General features: G+C 40.5%; 1 protein-coding gene across 4 annotated transcripts; it reads right to left on the reverse strand.

The window, feature by feature from the left end:
- Positions 1 to 4,937: 4,937 nt before the first annotated feature.
- On the reverse strand, positions 4,938 to 17,871 carry LOC126391150 (lipid scramblase CLPTM1L-like). Of its 4 annotated transcripts, XM_050045675.1 has the most exons (17): positions 17,671 to 17,871; positions 15,262 to 15,353; positions 14,914 to 15,091; positions 14,667 to 14,794; positions 13,142 to 13,220; positions 12,914 to 13,031; positions 11,361 to 11,455; positions 11,102 to 11,186; positions 10,036 to 10,136; positions 9,887 to 9,946; positions 9,667 to 9,717; positions 9,502 to 9,584; positions 9,203 to 9,237; positions 8,381 to 8,436; positions 7,721 to 7,765; positions 7,377 to 7,510; positions 4,938 to 6,925 (listed from the first exon to the last, which is right to left on the reverse strand). In XM_050045675.1, the coding sequence occupies exons 1-17, from the start codon at positions 17,869 to 17,871 to the stop codon at positions 6,859 to 6,861; spliced, it is 1,608 nt and encodes a 535-aa protein (XP_049901632.1). In that variant the 3' UTR covers positions 4,938 to 6,858. The 4 variants fall into 4 exon arrangements, 2 of the variants coding, with proteins under 2 accessions (XP_049901632.1, XP_049901633.1); XM_050045676.1 differs by lacking the exon at positions 7,377 to 7,510; XR_007570042.1 differs by lacking the exons at positions 4,938 to 6,925; positions 7,377 to 7,510 and adding an exon at positions 9,336 to 9,410 and having other exon boundaries at positions 7,722 to 7,765.
- Positions 17,872 to 17,920: the final 49 nt, after the last annotated feature.

Genomic DNA, 17,920 nt, shown 5'->3' on the forward strand with positions numbered 1-17,920 from the left:
GTTATGTGTTCTTGGGGCAAATTTGTTCCTCATGAGGAGAGGCGTCTCTGTGCAAAGTTTCATGTCTCTACGACATACAGGGCATGAGATATGCCCATTCAAAGTTTGCAATTTCAGTCGGTTGCTATAGCGCCCCCCTTTGGTCAATTGATGTAATATCGCTTCATTCGCATCCTCCCATGACCCTCTACCACTGTGCCAAATTTCACATGGATTGACCAAGTCAGTGAGGAGAAAAACGTGGAACAGACACACACACAGACGGACAGAGTTTTCGTCATTATATAGTAAGAAAATCATAGACAAGTGTAGAATTAAACTGGGATCTGGTTGTCGTTACTGTCTTTGTGACAGAGATGACGCACACAAGTGACAAATACAGGCTTCTCTAACAGTTTAAGCATTAAGAATCTAATAAGGCTCCTGAATGTCTGCTGCTGGATCAAAGCCCAAAATTAAAATTTATGTTAGACTCATTAAACATGTTCAGTCTGACTATGGAAGAATAAGGGTATAGGACTGGAGGAACCTTTATGATGCACCTGAAAGTCACGTTAAAAATACTCCAAACTAGAAATACAGCTACTCCCAAAGACGGCATTGTTAAAACTTGTCCGGCTTGCTTCTTTAATTATAAAGAGTATTGAAAAGGATGCTGTAAGGTGTTCCACCCATTCAGTTTATTGTTCTGCTCTCATGTCATCGAGGTGATGCATAAAACTCAGTAAACAAAATGACATACTGTACACACTGAAAGCTATAAAACCAAAGATCAGACTCGACAGACATTAAAATTAAAAAAAAAATCTTATTTTCAAAGTTACAAATCCTCAGTTAAAGTTTTATGTTTGTTACACATTTCCTGTATTACTTCATTATTTCTGAACCCTGAGACAAACGGCAAGGCCATGTCTGAACCTGAAAAACAAATTGTGTAAAGGATTGTTATCTCAATTAAACTTGTTTTTTTTTCAGTAAAAAGCTTGAACCTGGCCACAAAAACCTGAAAATAACCAGGTTACAGTCGGTTCTACTGAGCAGTGGTGGAAAGTACATTTAATTTGCTTGAATATTTCCACTCCATGCTACTTCATACTTGCACTCCACTACATTTCAGAGGGAAATACAAGCTACCCAGCCGTATATAAAGTCATTAAAATGAGCTCCATCTTTGCCAGCAGCAAAACTTAAGTGACACATTCATGCATCATCAGTTATATTAGAAAGAATACTACAATATTCTCAAATGGGACAATCTAGGGGCGCTTGGTGGCTAAGTGGGTAGAGCAAGTGTCCCATATCAAAGGCAATGCCCTTGAAACAGTGGCCGCAGGCTCTATTCCAGCCTGTGGCCCTCTGCTGCGTGTCATCCCCCCTCTATCCCCCCTTTAACTTAAACTGTCAGAACAAGAACAAGATCTGAGTATTTCCACCACTGCCACTGAACCTTTATTAAATTCATTTGACAGGAAACACCCTTGCTTTTTAAAGTTAGGAGCAGTGATTTTAGTCTCTCAAATTACACCAGACTGATGTTTTTATCAGTAAACCTGATCCTGAAGCCCTCCCTACAAGATTCATACAGACAGCCTACTTACCACATTCACCCTGCCTGTGTTTCACATCCACAGATGAGTTTGGTCATGAGAAAAGCTCCTGATCCTCTCAACTACAGTTTGAGGAGACTGAGGTTTAGTTAGGTACCTGGTGAGATGAGGCAGGAGAGGAGCACAAGGCCGAGCAGCATCTTCATGACAGGCGTGAGTGTCTGTTCACCACCTGAGCCTCCGCTGTCAGACGTGGTGTGCCCTGCTCTGAGTGTGTGTGTGTGTGTGTGTGGTTTCTTTTGTTTGTTTTACAGAAGCAGCTCACAGCAGCAGTTCCACCCACATCACCATCCACTGTTATAGCACCAAAAGCATCTCATAAATGTCACGTGCGTGCATGTGTTGGGCATTCCTAGATCTTGTGTGGTATCACAGAAACTTGCGCTGTATTTATCTGCTGCCAATCACAGGCACAAGACACAATGTGGCTCATTGAGTTGAGCAGCCGTTAACTGAAACAGAGTGTGTGACAGTGTGTCGCTGAGGCCGGCGAGTATTATGTCATGACTTGCAGCATGTTCAGCTCAACCTGTGCTGCAGGGCTGCTTCAAGTGCTGTTGACTCTCTTTTCTTTAGTCAAGAGGGAACTCCCAGGTCTATTTTAATACACCCTCTGTGAATACAGGCAGCAGAAGCAAACATGGAAATAAACATGGGTCGTGGGTCCATTCTGAATGGATCGCAAGTGACTCACAAACGTGTCAGGTTTGTAAAAAACACACTTTATTTTTCGACACACTGAATGTCTAGCACAGTGTTTAGTTTAAAGTGCTGCGTCCTGCTGTAGAGCGTGTGACTAACAGACAGCCACGTGACAGAGACAGCAAACTAGCTCGACAACATGGCCAAACGCAAGTATGACGCTGAATTTATTAACCTGTGTGGACCTTGAACTAATGACTTTGGATAAATCTGGACCCTGTGGCTGGACCAGTTGGGAACCACTGGTTTAGGTAGTAACCTTAATGTCTTAATTCACTCTCACCGCTCTTGTAGAGGGCCAAAGTAATGATGTCATGTTCAAGCTGTTCCACCAGCTTCTGCAGCTCGGTGCAATCTGTAATTCAGCATTTCTTTCATGTTCTCCCTTAAGAAATTGAAGGATGTTCCTAGGGTTTACTTTCCACATCTTCAGCCAAAACGGCCTCCATTTTAACAGTCACTATAAAAGCCTGATACTTTTATGATTTTAAAGCTGCAGTGCGGAACATTTTCCTCCCCCCTCTGGCAGTGAGAGTAATTACACAAAACCTATCCACGCACGCTTAATAACGTATTCCTCCAGGTGACCTCACCACAGTGAGTTTTTTGTCCACCTGATGAATGCAAGTACAATATTAACTGTCTTTTAGCTCTGTTTTTGGTCTCCACCAACTTAGAGTTATGGTTCTGAAGTGTCTTAATAAACACCATTTCCCATAATACATAGATGTTTGTGGGCTAAAAGACACAGGTGGACAGGTAAGGTGAGTTCATGAGCGTTTCTTTTTCATCTGGAGCATCCACTCCAGGCGCTTTTGTGGACGCCATACTTTTCAGCCTTACCCGTAGGTGCTGCTCCATCAGTCTCTCCCCGCATCCTTCCCCCTTTAGCTCTGGTTGGTTGACATAAAACATCACTCCTGGTGTGCCAGCGCAGGAAAGTCACCACAGACACCACAACTCCGGTATACTTGACTGTAACCCATGTTAACTTATACGTAAAAGTCCCGCACTCCAGCTTTAAGAAAGCCAACAGTGATAACTTTGTGAGCATTCAAAGAAATGACATGCTGCAGCGTGGGCACTCACCTAGCTGTAACTTGGTATCATCCATATCTTTAAAACTTCTACAGTAATTTTTTCAACTTTCTAGTTTTAATCTCTGCTGTCTAAAAACAGGCGACATAGTGGGCAGCGGTTAGCATCGTCACCTCACAGCTAAAGGGGTTACTGGTTCGAAACCCAGCCCTTCTGTGCTGAGCTTGCATGCTCTCCCTATGTCAGTGTGGGTTTTCTCCAGGTACTCCAGCTTCCTCCCACAGTCCAAAGACATGCAGGTTAATTGGTGACTCTAAATTGCCCGTAGGTGTGAGTGTGAATGGTTGTCTGTCTCGGTTTCAGGCCTGCAATAGTCTGGTAACCAGGGCTCCGCCTCTCGCCCAGTCTCAGCTGGGACGGGCACCAGCACACCCCTGACCCACAACAGGATAAGTGGTTACAGAAAAAAATGAATGTCTAAAAACTTAGACACCTTTATTTGCTCATGAACTCACCTTACCTGTCCACCTGTGTCTTTTAGCCCACAAACATCTATGTATTATGGGAAATGGTGTTCATTAAGACACTTCACGACCATAACTCTAAGTTGGTGGAGACCAAAAACAGAACTAAAAGACAGTTAATATTGTACTTACATTCATCAGGTGGACAAAAACATGAATCCAAATAAGAGTTTGCTCAGTAACTGTTATGAAATAAGCAACTGTTTGCTCACATCAAATTAAAGTGCATGCATGGCAACTTGTTTCTGCAGCCCTCAAGTGGCCAAATAAATCTGTTATTGCAAGTTTAAATATTGTCATAAAACAGGTTACTTGTTTGCAGAAGTGATCTTGCAGCCTATGAACCAGTGACATAAATCAAATCTAAGGTTCTGGGCGTGTGTCAGATAGTGAAGGTGTGATTTCTCTGAAACCAAACTTCTATGAAAGCCACACCCCTTATTTTGTTGTTGCCACAATTTTTCACCAAAAACTCTTTCAGTTCAAAATGAATGAGATCTGCTTCTTATAAAAGACGAAAACTGACCTGACCAACATCACACTACCAGCTCCAACTAACTGGACAACAACTGTGATGCCAGTTACTGTGTATTAAAACAGCATTAAACAGCTTTTTCTTCACTAGATGAATAAATGGATTTCAAATCTTGGGGACATTCTCAGAGTGACTGACGGCACCCACGTCATCCTCATATCTGTCACATCAAATATGTCCAGTGTTAACAGAGGAATGCACCAGCACACACCCAGCACACACCCAGCACACACACACACATGCACACACACACATACACAAACAAACAAACTTATTGTTAGGATTCTCTCTCAATTAATATTTTTTTCCTGACACCATATACGACCCTAAATGGGACACAGTGTCTCCTTAATTCATAATATGACAGAAATCACAAAGCATGTGTGCAAAGTGTGGAAACATCCTCAACAAAAACAAGTCAGGCGGTTGCTATAACTACCAGTCTGCTGTCTGTCTTCTTTTGTCTTCTGATTGCACGTGTTGATAGAAGCACAAGCTATCACATTCACATCAATCCATACACACACCCAACATTTTTTTTTACCTTTATTTCATATTAGAAAAACATAACAAGCAGGTTGCATTGTCAAAGCAATGAAAAATAAAATAATTTAAAAAATCATTTTAAGTTTGTAAATTATTCTCCAGCTCAAGCAGTGCAGTCGGCAAAGAAGTAGAAATAAGCGCAGAGATCAGCATGATACAAGCACAATAAACAGCTTGGTTAAAGAGTTCATTTACAGTGCTGTGTTTATGCCATCTGTAGATACATGTTTCTCATTCTTTGTAATGTGTGTGTGTGTTTGTATGTGCTGAGTGGAAGAGAACACACTGATACTTCAACTAAGCAGCTATTCTGTATGTTGTAAGTTAAAATGCAATGCGGGGATTTCATGGACACATGCCATCAGGTTAACATTGCAAAGCCAGTCTTTATAAAATATCTGTACAGTGTACTGACGGTAGAAGTAATTCAATATAATACATGAGGGTGAATGATAAGTTACTATATCTAATGACATTCTAGATATACGAGACTAACATTAACTCTACCTAACAGGTAGCATGTACCCTTTGATGTTACCAGCAACACAACCTGATAGGACACCTTTAACACCAGTCATATGATTAAGGGGGAGCCGGAGGCAGCAGTGCAGCAGTACAAGTACCTTGGCACTGTCTTAGATGACAAGTCGAATCTTGATGTGAACACTGATGGCGTCTGTAAGAAGGCAAACCAACGCTATTCTTTTTAAGGAAGCTGAAGAGTTTCAATGTAGATAGGACTATCATGAAAATGTTCTATGTTATACCTCCCTAAATGCAGCACTTAGCGTTATAGATCGTCCTGCGTCCCGTCTGCTATCGCTCATCTAAACCAGCAGAGACCACTGATGTCCATGATTTACTCCTGACAGTGTGTGATACTGGATTCTGTCTGTGTTGTTGTACTCATGACCACTGTCTATATCTCAAATTGCCCCTCTGCGACATTAAAGTTTAACCTTACCTCACCTACTTTATTCTCCTAAGCTGGAGGAAGAATAAAAAAAGTGCTTTGTGTTGCTTCCCTCGTCCTCCCATCACTGTCTGAGGCCATGTTGCTTACCTGTATCCCTGCAGGATTCACCTGTTTGACTGTCATTACACACCTGTGCTGCAATGCCACGCAATGTTCAAACCACAGGACACTATTTTAAATCACTAAAGTTTGCAAAGAAACTAAATATGTTGCGCTGTGTTGGGGTTATTCATTCTATGTTATGACACAACCATAAAAATAATGCCATCTTGAGTTTAGAATATTTCAGTTTATACTTGGTGTATAGCTTCATGTAGCAGTTGACGCCTATTAGAGGGCCGCCCCAGCTTCAGTTAAGTGCTGGAACAAGCAGAATATACTGCGTGTGTATAAATCTGTACAATAAATTTGTTAACAAGTAAATTTTAAAGGGAGAATAATGACCCAAGCTTTTCAGACAGACATATGAAAGCCAGTGACAAAGAGAGTTAAGTGAGTCCATAAAGTACAAGTCTAGTTGCAGCAGGTGGTTATTGATTTAGGATTATGGAGCTATATCTGAGACATTTTCAGGAACCCCCTTATGTGTGCACAAAGAGCAGAGTCAAGCAAATGCACATTACAACCGGTGATACGATGCCGTTGATGATCTTCTTGCATAACGTGCAGCAGTGTCTGTCTGTTCAATCACTGTAAAGGGGGAAGCTTTGTTGATGCCAAGCAGGAAGCAGCAGCACCATGAGAGTACAGTGGTGCAGAGTCGGAGGCAGAACAGCTCGTCTTGGATCAGTTTAAAGCTGCTGTGGATGACTGTCCTGCCCGAGCCTCCGTTTCACATCTTCATCGGGGTTTTGAAGATGAGTTTTTGTGTGTTTGTACGTTAATTTCTCAGGGGGGAAAAAAGGAAAAGGAGAGGAATTTGTCTCGTCCTCATTGAGTCTTTAGTTTCTTGCTGTGGCTCCCAGACTCTCGCCTCCTGGCCTTGTGGGCGAAACGCCTGGTGGAGATATGAGGTGAAAGCAGGGTTAGATATTACACACAGATCCAGACAACAGTCAGTCTAATACTAGCTACAGGAGCATTTCCTAAATAGACGGCACTTAAAATAAGTCAAGGCTGACTTTTTGTTTCATTCGGGACACAAACAGCCTTCCTGGATCAAAGTCCTAAGTTTGTTTGACCTTATTTCCAACCTGACCTCCTCCTTATGCAAGCTTTGCTGCTCTTTATGTTACATCACCTGACCTTCTTCCTTGTCATAATGAGTACTGCCACAAGAGGTTACCAGCAAACGTAAATTTGGGTTGTAGTAAGCTGATTGTACAAATGACCTATGGTGCCATTTTTTGGCGGAGGACGGTCTAAGTCTAAAGTCAAACACTGGTTTGTGTTTGCACAATGTTCAGTGTAAATGTGTTTATTTTGTAGTATCCTGTGCAGAGTCCCACCTCCGCTGGTAGAGGTAGAGGAAGAAGAAGAGCTCATCTCTGAAGCAGGAAAGTTGATGAGAGGAGGAGAAGGATGCAGAGGAGGAGAAAAAGGAGGCAAAGGAGCACAGATCTGAGATCAGCGTGTTCACTCCCTGGTAGAAAGAGATGGAGGAGAGGAAGGAGGGAGAGAATAAGTAACTAATCAACCAGTGAAAACTGTCCGGTGAGAATTAAAATGGTTCTTAATTCAATGTAGAAACATTTCAATACAAAGTACCCAGAAAAATCTACTCTGCTCTCGGCTGCAGAAAGTGTGTTACTGTTACTGTATATGAATGTGCCAGGGAAATAGTCACACTCACTCTGTACATCAACACTGTCCCCTGCAGGTGGCTCACAGACTTCAACTGATCCAGAGGGAGGAGCAAGAAACACAAAGGGACAAGTATTTCATAGCAGTATAATCAAATAATTTACTGAATAATACACATAATGTGGGCTGTGCTTAAAACCACATACTAACATGCTATTCACACTAATTATGACGTAAAAATTGAACATGAAGTGTTCGCAAAAAATGTCTGGATGTAATGTACACTAAATTAGAAAGAATTTCTGAGTATGAGATGTGAGCTTGCTGAACATACAGTAGTTCACTGCCCCAAAATGCATTGCAGCTCTTCAGACTGTCTAATGGTGGATTGCGAGGCAGATGGTTAAAATAATTAACTGTTTCATAAGACATAAGACAATTGTGATTGATGGCGACTGACTTAAAGGTACAACACACAGGAAGCTCACATATGTAATTTACTGTAGAAATTATATTCAACACTAAAATATCTAATAATTTGCCTTAAAATTGAGCGGAAAAGATAATGTGATTTACATGTATGATAAACAACGGTAGTTCGGACCACTAACAATGTGATCGATATGATCAGGATGCAGAGAAGATCTACTGTTTGAGTATACACTGTGTGAACAGTCTGCTGATAATGGTGTGTGATGAATTTGCAGACCTTGTGGTTGATGAAGAGCTGTGGGGCCATAGACAGGAAGCCAAAGGCGTACACTCCTGAAAGGAGGAGAGGTTAAGTGTCAATGCAGCAGCACACTAAAAGTTAATATAAAAGTAAAGACATCGGGTAAATTTAATGGAAAAAACAGTAACACTTTACTTGAAGGTATCTACATAAGGGTGACATGACACTGTCATAACTATGACATGTCACTATAATGAACTTGTCATAAACATTATGTACATGTCATAAACGTTTATGACTGCTGTCATTAAGTGTCATGTGTGTTGACATTAACCAAGATGACATTACCAGAAGATTTCTTTGTCATGACAACTTGACATTAACAAGAAATGCATCTTTTTTTGTGTTTATGACAAATTGACATAATGATTATTATTGTTATGAGAAAGACATCTTCTGGTAATGTCATCCTGGTTAATATCAAGTTGTCATTATAAGGACATCTCAAACAAATTTAATGTCAACTTGTCATGACAAAGACAACTTCTGGTAATGTCACTTTAATTAATGACAAGTTGTCATAATCAAGACAACCCAAACAATGTCAACTTGTCATTACAAAAACCGAATGACACTTAATGACAGCAGTCATAAACCTTTATGACATGTACATAATGTTCATGACAGGTTCATGACCGTGTCATGTCATAGTTATGACAGTGTCATGTCACTGTTATGTAGATACCTTCAAGCAAAGTTTTACCAAAAAAACTGACAAGAAACGATTGAAAAACGGTGCCGTTAACAAGAGAAGAGCTTGTTTCGTTTCACTGGTACAAATGATGGAAGTTTACTCACCAGTCACCAGGCTGTTGATCAGCCAGGAATAGTAACTGCAAACAAAATTCAATTTAATGTTAATCTCATGTAGCAGCTGCTGAATTCATGTAAATAATGACCAGTATATTAGAACAACCAAAAAACATCTTACTTTCATTCAAGAAACATTCAGCTGTGATTTAAATCTGACTGCTTAAAAGACATCATCACTGTAGTTGGAGAGGAACTAAAATGTTACCAGGAAAGAGTTTGTATTGAAATGTTACGAGCAGGCTGCACAAACGAGTGTGTGACATTTGGTAGCAACAAATGCTCACCTCTTTTGGCGTAAGTAGGCCAGTGAGAAAATAGCTCCGCTGATACACAGAGGATAGACCAAGTAGGACAAGTATCTGGATGCCTGAAGAGAAACCCACACACAAAATATTAAAATCAAACAAAGCCTGAGGCAGAGGATAAAATCAGAAAAGACAGAAACATACCTGCACGTCATACTCCACTGTCTTTCTTTCCTCTTCATCCAACTTAGTTACCTACACAGTGACAGAAGAAGTGGACTTTGGTTAAAAAAACATGTATTGACTATCTGCATCTGGACTGGAAGCAAAAATCTAGTTACTAAGATACGCAAAAAGAAAGTGTGACATTATTTAAACCACAGCAAAACATATTACTCCACTCATGTTAAATCAGCATACTCACATGGAGCTTGGAGTTTTTCCACTGAAACTGGATCTTAAACACTGTAAACACCTTCCAGACCTGCAGGACGACAGGTTAGTGGGTTTAAACTGTAAGTTATGATCTTTGATTGACCATTTGTGTTGGAGGTATTTGATTATACTGAATACCTCCACACATGCTCCCAGTCCAACAGGAAGCAGCACCAGTAGACTGGTCTCCTCGAGCAGGTGGAGGAAAATCAGCAAAGTGCTGAGGCTACGCCACAGAACTACAAACAGAGAGGGAACAGACCAAGGGAACAGTTAATAACTATTTCAATATTTTCCTACTGCTTTGCTGTGTGATACATCATTTACAGCAAAAATTTTAATTTAAAGGAAACTAATGAAGAGGACTTTTTTTTTTTTTTTTTTAAATTGGTCCAACACTTAGTGAGACCACTACAGGTTGGAATGTAATCCCTACAGGCAATTTTCCACCATCACTATACGTCCACTAAAGGTTCTTGGTTTTGCCACTGACAGGCTCAGATTGTTATCATAAGTGTCTGACAACATTACTGAAAGATCCCTACAAGTTTTTCTTTACCTTTTGCTAATCTGTTGGCTATTGCTCAAGGAGAAGTCTCGCTCTGAAATCTCGTGAGAGGTGACTTGTTGCAGGAAAAACAACAGTGGAAACATTAGTAAGAGCTGGAGAGAGGAATGCTGGGAGGAGTGTGTTGTGTTGGAGTACAGAAAGGGGAGCTTAGTGTTATCTTAAAGATAAGATTAAAAAAAAAATCTGCAAGATTTCAGAATGAGACTTTTCCTTGAGCGAGAGTTGGTTACATGCACAAACATACCAGACCAAGCAAAAGGTAAGGATTTTTTTTTCTTTCATTTCTCTGTTGGGTCTTTTCCGTAATGTTGTCAGTGATATATAACAATCTGAGCCTATCAGTGGCAAAGACAAACACTTTTACTGGACGTAAATTGATGGTGCACAATTGCCTGTTGGGATTATAGTGCAGCCTGATTCACTGCTGTGGCTGCAGCAGTCTCTCCCAGTACTGGACCAATTTCAAAAAATGTTGTTTCCGTTAGTTACTTGGACATAAAAACATAGGGAAATAGGGTCCAGGTTAAAAAATACTTAAGTTTCCCTTTAATGTCGTTCATAATTGCTTATAAGCTTTTAGTATTGCAAACTAATATGAAAAGTCAAGCTTGTTGAATTTGGTGATTTTCTCACCTGACTTCCTGGACATCCCTGCCATGGTCTTCTTTTTCCTCCATGAGCTGACGTCATTTTTAAGAGCCAAGAATTCACAGATGAGCTGTAGAAAACCACAGACAGAGAGAAGAAACTTACTTTAATATTACAATGTTTCATTTGCAATATGCCCACATGACAAACTATGTTACATATACAGACTGCGATTTATACAATAATTAAGACTATCTGTCAGGTGAATGCTAATGTGTATATGGTATTTTTTTTTAAATCTTACTTGCAGAGCTGTGATGAGTGCAGTCAGCACTAACAGGTAGAGGTTGGAGCTTGCCAAAGTTTCTTTAATCTCATCCACGTTCTCTTCTGTGAAACCTGAATTAACACCAAAATGCAGAGTTAAAAGATTTCATACAGTTCAATCTCCAGACAGTGTGATATATATAAAGTCAAAGGCTGAAATGTGTACTGCGTTTTTACAAGGTTTGGGCAGTATCAAGGTATTACAGTGTACCGCAATATTTAGATATCCTGAAGGTATGATTTTCATTACCATAAAAAATACTGATGCTCCTCTTTCAATTAAACCGATACAGAGATGCTGTACTGATGTGATGTAGTGCACAAGATGTGCCACCAGAGGGCAGTCTCCACTGGTGGAGATAATGTTACAGTACTGGTAAAACAGAAAACTTGCCTCACAGGTCTCATAGCTAATCAATCAAATAGTGAGGTAGGGATTCTAGAAAATATTTCCACAAATAACTTTGCCTTAAGGTGACTTCTTCCATCTACAAAATCTGTTTATTAGCCACATTTGATTTGCTATTCCTTCAACAAATATGATGCCAATTGGCCAGATGGAAGTGGTATGATTAAGGCCCAAAAGTTCAATTTTAGAAAGACCAAGCCCATCACACTGCAAGTCTGATTCACATTAAAATTTGACACACAAGTCCAGCTCAATGTGCTCCACAAAAGCCTCAAGATCCAACTAGATTTTCCATCATTTTGAATTTTTTTAAAAACACATCTTTGACATCACGTCCTTAATCATAGGTCCAATTTGTACCAAATTTTTTAAGTGAATCCTCATCAGATGTTTAGCAAAAGATATTGAAAGCTGGTTGATATCTTATTTTGTAATGAAGATACCGACCAATGAACTTTAGAGTGGTGTAGCTCAGCATATAAATAGACCTAACTCCATAACCACTGAGCCAATTATCACAAAACTAGTGGGAAATGTCTGCATGAGTGCTCCCAATATATCCTGAAAGTTTCATTAAAGTTGACCACTAGGGAGCACCACAAATGCAAAATAATAACACAAATTAGACTATAAATCAGAAATTCTTTGTCCAATCATTAAAACACTTGCAGGATATATTAAATAACAATGCTAAATCATGTGTGTAAAATTATTTTGAAATGGCTCAATAGGGGGCGCCACCAGTTGAAAACAAGTGCATCAGCCTGGTGCAAAATTTGTCCACAAATCAATGACAGTTTGTCTAAACATCACCAAACTCGGTGAATACTCTTAATTTAGCCACTGAAGCATCTCCCCCAAACTGTTTCTACAATCAACCAGTAGGAAGTAACAGTGTTGCCAAAGAAGAGTGTGGCCCAGTAGAGATTAGGTTGTAAATGAATGAGCATCTGTCCGATTGTCAAAAACGTGTTGGTTATCTTTAATGCAGGTGTCGTTAACTGTTAAAGGCCTTGACCCTATTGAGCTTTCAAGTTTTAAAGGCCCATGGTAGCTGGTAGCTGTACCCTGGAATTGCTGCTTGCAGGTATATCTAAATATATGTTGTGTTATTAGCTCACCGAACTGTCGCAGGGAATAAACCACATCCTGTAGGTGCACCCAGAACCTGAACCCCCTCAGAGAGATTCCCTCATAGGACACAGTCAGAGGGAGCTGAACAGTGCTGCTGCTGATCTCCTATGAATGGGTGCATAGATAGATACAAGGTTATTTCATTCAAAACCCAGTATTTATTGAACAAAGTTTTAATAAGTGTCCTTTAAACTTAGTGTGTAAAGTCATCCTACCACAAGGTCTCTGACTCTGAAGCTGAGCTCGTTCACCAGCAGCAGAGGGAGGTAGATCATCTGTCGGCCTTCCTGAGAGCTGTGGGGAGAAACCGGAAGAAAGCTCAATCCAAACAGACGCATTGGTGGCTCGGGGCAGATTCCTTATTTACAGGAAGTGTTGCGAGGAGAGGAAGGATCGTACACACGTGCATTTAAATAGTTTACTCAGCAACACCCCTTAGGTATATCTGACAGATCTAACAGGGTTTGTGTTTACTCTCTGATCAGATGTGCCTAACCATTGATAAACAGCCAACCCCCACTCACAACTGTTGTTCTACAGAGAAGCAACCATGCTGGCAATGCTGGTAATGGTAACTATATACCAGTGATTACCAGCTTGGGAGGACCTCTCCAAAGGCTCACAATGCACAATGTTTTTTCCTGACTTTATAAACTTTGCTTCCTCTTCTAAATGGTAATTTGTATATCAATTTCTTATTTCATGTTACATGAATTTGTGAAGAAAACATTCTGTTTTTCTCGAAAGCCCCCACAGTGAATGAAGAATCCAAAAACTGTAAACAATTCCTGATGAACTGAAGTAAATGAGGACCATGTTAAGCTACAGCAAAACTACATAGGAAAATATCTCTTTACAAACTCTCACACAACCCATGCTGTATAATCCAAGTCTCTTTTATCCAGTCGTATGCTCAGTACTCCCCAAACAGACAGCCCTTTCCAATTAGGAACTGAACTGACAGAGAAACGCGTCTATGCTCTTTTCAAAGCCAGACTCCACTGGCAGAAACTGTAATTTTACCTCACTGAACACAGGAGCTGCTGGTTTACCGCTGCCTTGATCAGTTAGTTTCAAGGTTAAAGGTTCAGTTTATTGTCATTCAAATGTGTTAAAAAACATCAGGGAATGAAATTCGTTACAGGTTGAGCAGCAGAATAAGTAACATTTAAGACAGACTTATGATGAATAATTACATAACCTTAACTAACTAAGCCTATAATAAATATAACACATAGTTAAAAACCAAGCAGCATGTTAAAGTAATAGTGCATCAGTAGCCGCAGTATAAAGTGCAGAGGATAGACTTTAAGCCAGAGTGTTCATAAGCCTCACAGCCTCTTGGAAGAAGCTGCACTTAAGCCTCGTTGTTCACGCTTTGAGGCTGTGCAGCCTTGTGCCTGAGGGGGGGTGAACAGTTTGTGCCAGGTAGGTGGGGTCCTTCATGATACATGGCGCTCTGCTTCTGCACCTGCTGACAAAAATGTCCTCCAAGGAAGGGAGGCTGCTGTTGGTTATTTTTTGAGCAGATTTAACCACTCGTTGCGACATTTTGTATGGTATATGCAGGGTATGCTGTGCAGGCTATACAGATAAAATGGTGCTTTAAGGAGCTCACTGTCTAAAAGCTTTCCTCACTCAAGCTCCAGGGTATACAGATGAGAAGCAGCACTAAGGCAGGAGTCAGCAGCACTCTGACTGATCACCTGTCTTTGACCTCCACAGCCTCATGTGACTTACACTCTCATGTAGCGCCGCACATCACTAGGAAGCCCCGCCTTGTTGAAGGTGAAGTCCTCTGACATCATTGTGATTGACAGGTGAGGTCTCCAGTGGGACACAGGACTCTCTGATCTGGGACTTGGCTTCTGATGGGGCCACAAAAATAACTTACTGCAGTGAGACTGCACGTCTAAATCTGCTGTAAAGGTGACACACGGTAGCTGAAATATGATAGAGCTATGTCAGATATTGAATTACGTTTTACCTTCTGCATGTCTCTCTGCCCCTCTGTGTGTGTGGGAGTGATGTAGTTGGTGAGCTGGACTGCGTAGTGGACCTCTCTGCTGTCGTCCAGAGGAGAAACTCCGGCTTTGTGAACGTACACCATTGCGTACAGAGTGCCATTTGCTCGAGTCTCCTCTGGCAGAGAGACATTCACCTGCCTGTGGGGAGACAGAGAGACAGTGAGTTAAAACAGCCAGCCTGACAGATGGACAAATAAGCTTTTTCTTTCTTAAAACAACATATCATGCCATGGACATGGTTTCTATAGTGTTCCTCTTGTGATGGTAATGAGTGGGAAGTCTTGCAGATATGAACATGTGATACCAACCTCTCAAATGTAGAGTGTGGGTCGAATGGGTCTATTTTAACTGCAAGGTTGAGCTGGCTGTTGTCTGGCACAAGGCAGGTGAAGACACTCATCTGGATACAACAAAAGAGAAGAGAAGAAGAGATTCAAAGCAGTCTTTCCATTTTAGAAGAGGCTTTGAGTCCAAAATGAGATGCAGCTGCAGAAATAGATAGATATGTATGTGTATACAGTGTAAATTTATATATGTATGCACATGCGTAGATGTCTATGTGTGTATGTGCTGTATATGTGAGTATGCCAGTAAATTGTACTGCTGTTCCAATAAGGCAGGGGTCTCTAAATGTTGTTGGCTGGGGGCCAGATTAGATAATGTGAAAATACCTCGGGGCCAGCTGCTTCTCGCATCAAATGGGTCATTAAAAATAGAAATCACAAACAACGGAAACAGATGCAGCGCTTTCATCTTTCAGTGAAAATGTATTCAACTTTCCACTTCTTCTAAAAGATGTAGTCCTCACTGTCGTCTTTATGCGACTTCAGGCCATGTCTGCTACCTGGCAGGAAATGTCTGCTGTAAGGTAAAGTGTGTTTGCTTGATGCATGTCTGCAAACTGTATGATCAACCAATATTGTGTGGTGGACCACATACGGTCAATTTTTGAAAGGCAAGCTAAGGGCTGTTTAAATTGATCCTTGGGCCGGACTTTGGATATGCCTGCTATATGGTCAGCAAAATGTAGTATGACATTGTTCCACCTTGTTGTGTCTGATCATGTCTCATGTTTGTTATTTTAAAAGCCCATCCAGGGACAGGCATTGGATATTAGCAGTGGCTATAAATGCTGTGATACATTGCATTTTTGTACAGTTCTCTGTACATACTGTATTTGTCCCCGTTCAATTAACATTAAATGAGATGAAATTTGGCAACAAAACAAAACAGAAAAACCAGATTGCACTCCATACCGTAAAACTTCAATTAAAAGCCCAGTCCCTTTGACTAGCCTATGTAGCTACACGTTTTGACAAATAAGGGCCTGTCTCAATTAGAGGCCTGGTCTGGTTGCCAAGCAGTTCTTTTTTTTTTTTTTTTTTAATAGACGCTCTTCAAACGTATAAAACCAAGCTGTTGGCTTCCCACTGGAGCTAACATTACACTGTTTAAATCATATATTCACATATGGAGATGCTACACAGCGTTGGTTTGGTAAGATTCTCCACAAGTCAATCACTCAGTTCATTCTACTGAAACTATGAGCACCAGAGAAGAGCGTAAATCATTTCAATTTAAATACCAGCTTGACAAAAAAACAAGTGGTGACTCCCTTCATCTGAAGCTGTCATAAAGCCAGAATATGTGCCCACTCTTTGATTACCCAGTGAGTTTTTCGTATTGTGTTAGTCCGAAGGGTCCTCAGATCAACAGAATCAAAAGGGCTTTTCATAAAAATGAATCCAAGTTGCAAATATTAACATATATTACCAAGAAAAAGTGGTGCTGTGTTGGTATGTGGGGTGCTGTTAAGTGAGTGTTGTAACTCTCTTTCTCTGATGTGCTGTCTGTCGGAGCTACATGAAATGATTCATAACTGATGTTATTTGAAACCTATTTTTTATATAAGTAATATTCATGCTGGTTTAGATAAACAAATTGATTGTATTTCCCATCTTGCTGAGCAACAGTTTTGTGTGAAAGGAATTAAAGGCCTGTCCCAAATATAAGCCTGTTGACTTCAGTGATTTAAGTAAATAATAGCCTGGGCTATTAATTGAAGTTTTACAGTATGGGAGTTATGTTTACTTGAGTTACTGAACTGACCACCCTCAAACTAAACTTACATATACCAAAACTTCGATTAACCATCGTGCTCAGGATAATATTGTTGTCATGATACTAGAATTTCTGATTTTGATACAATACCTTGAGAAATGGCTATATTTGATACCATTTTTAATACCCCAGGGAAAACTGACACTGAGGGCATTCAATGTAAATGTTTATTAAAAGAATATAATAAGGCTATAACATGATGGCAACTTTCCTTTTCTTGGTTAGTAGCAGAATGGCTGTTATAAACATTAGGAGAGAGACAGAAAGTGCAGCTGCACCCGTGTATTAATACAGCAGAAAAGGACTTTTTCAATTGTTCAGAATCAATATGTATAGATAAATCAATATTTTGAGAATACTACAGGATAATAAATCTGTGTGTGGATTTCCCCCTTAATGTTTAAATCACAGGTTAATGGTTCAGCCTTACGATCATGTTTTCTCTCTATAATTAAATACTAATTTTCATGAAAAAAACAAAACAAAAGTCATTATTTAACTTGCAGCAGCGTCTTGAGCTGGATCTCACAGATATATTAGGTTTGCTGTCCCTGATTTGCGTGTTTGCTGTAAAAGCCACAGAGGCCTGTGCTAACCTGTAGCCTGGGTCTCGCAGTCAGGTAGGAGGTGATGCAGAGCTCTCCTGCGCTGCCATCGCACGGTCTGGTGTTGAGGAAGCCGTACAGCAGCCAGGCGGTGTGGAGCATATAAACAACAAAGACCCCGAGCAGCAGCTTGGCGATGGAGCTCCTCTTCCCGCTGCTGTCTGCAGGATGGGACTGACACGATGGGAACATGGCAGCTACTGAAGCTGATAATCAACAACGAAAGAAATAAAAATGAATA

Source organism: Epinephelus moara, chromosome 6 (genome assembly GCF_006386435.1).
Source record: "Epinephelus moara isolate mb chromosome 6, YSFRI_EMoa_1.0, whole genome shotgun sequence".
NCBI lineage: Eukaryota > Metazoa > Chordata > Actinopteri > Perciformes > Serranidae > Epinephelus > Epinephelus moara.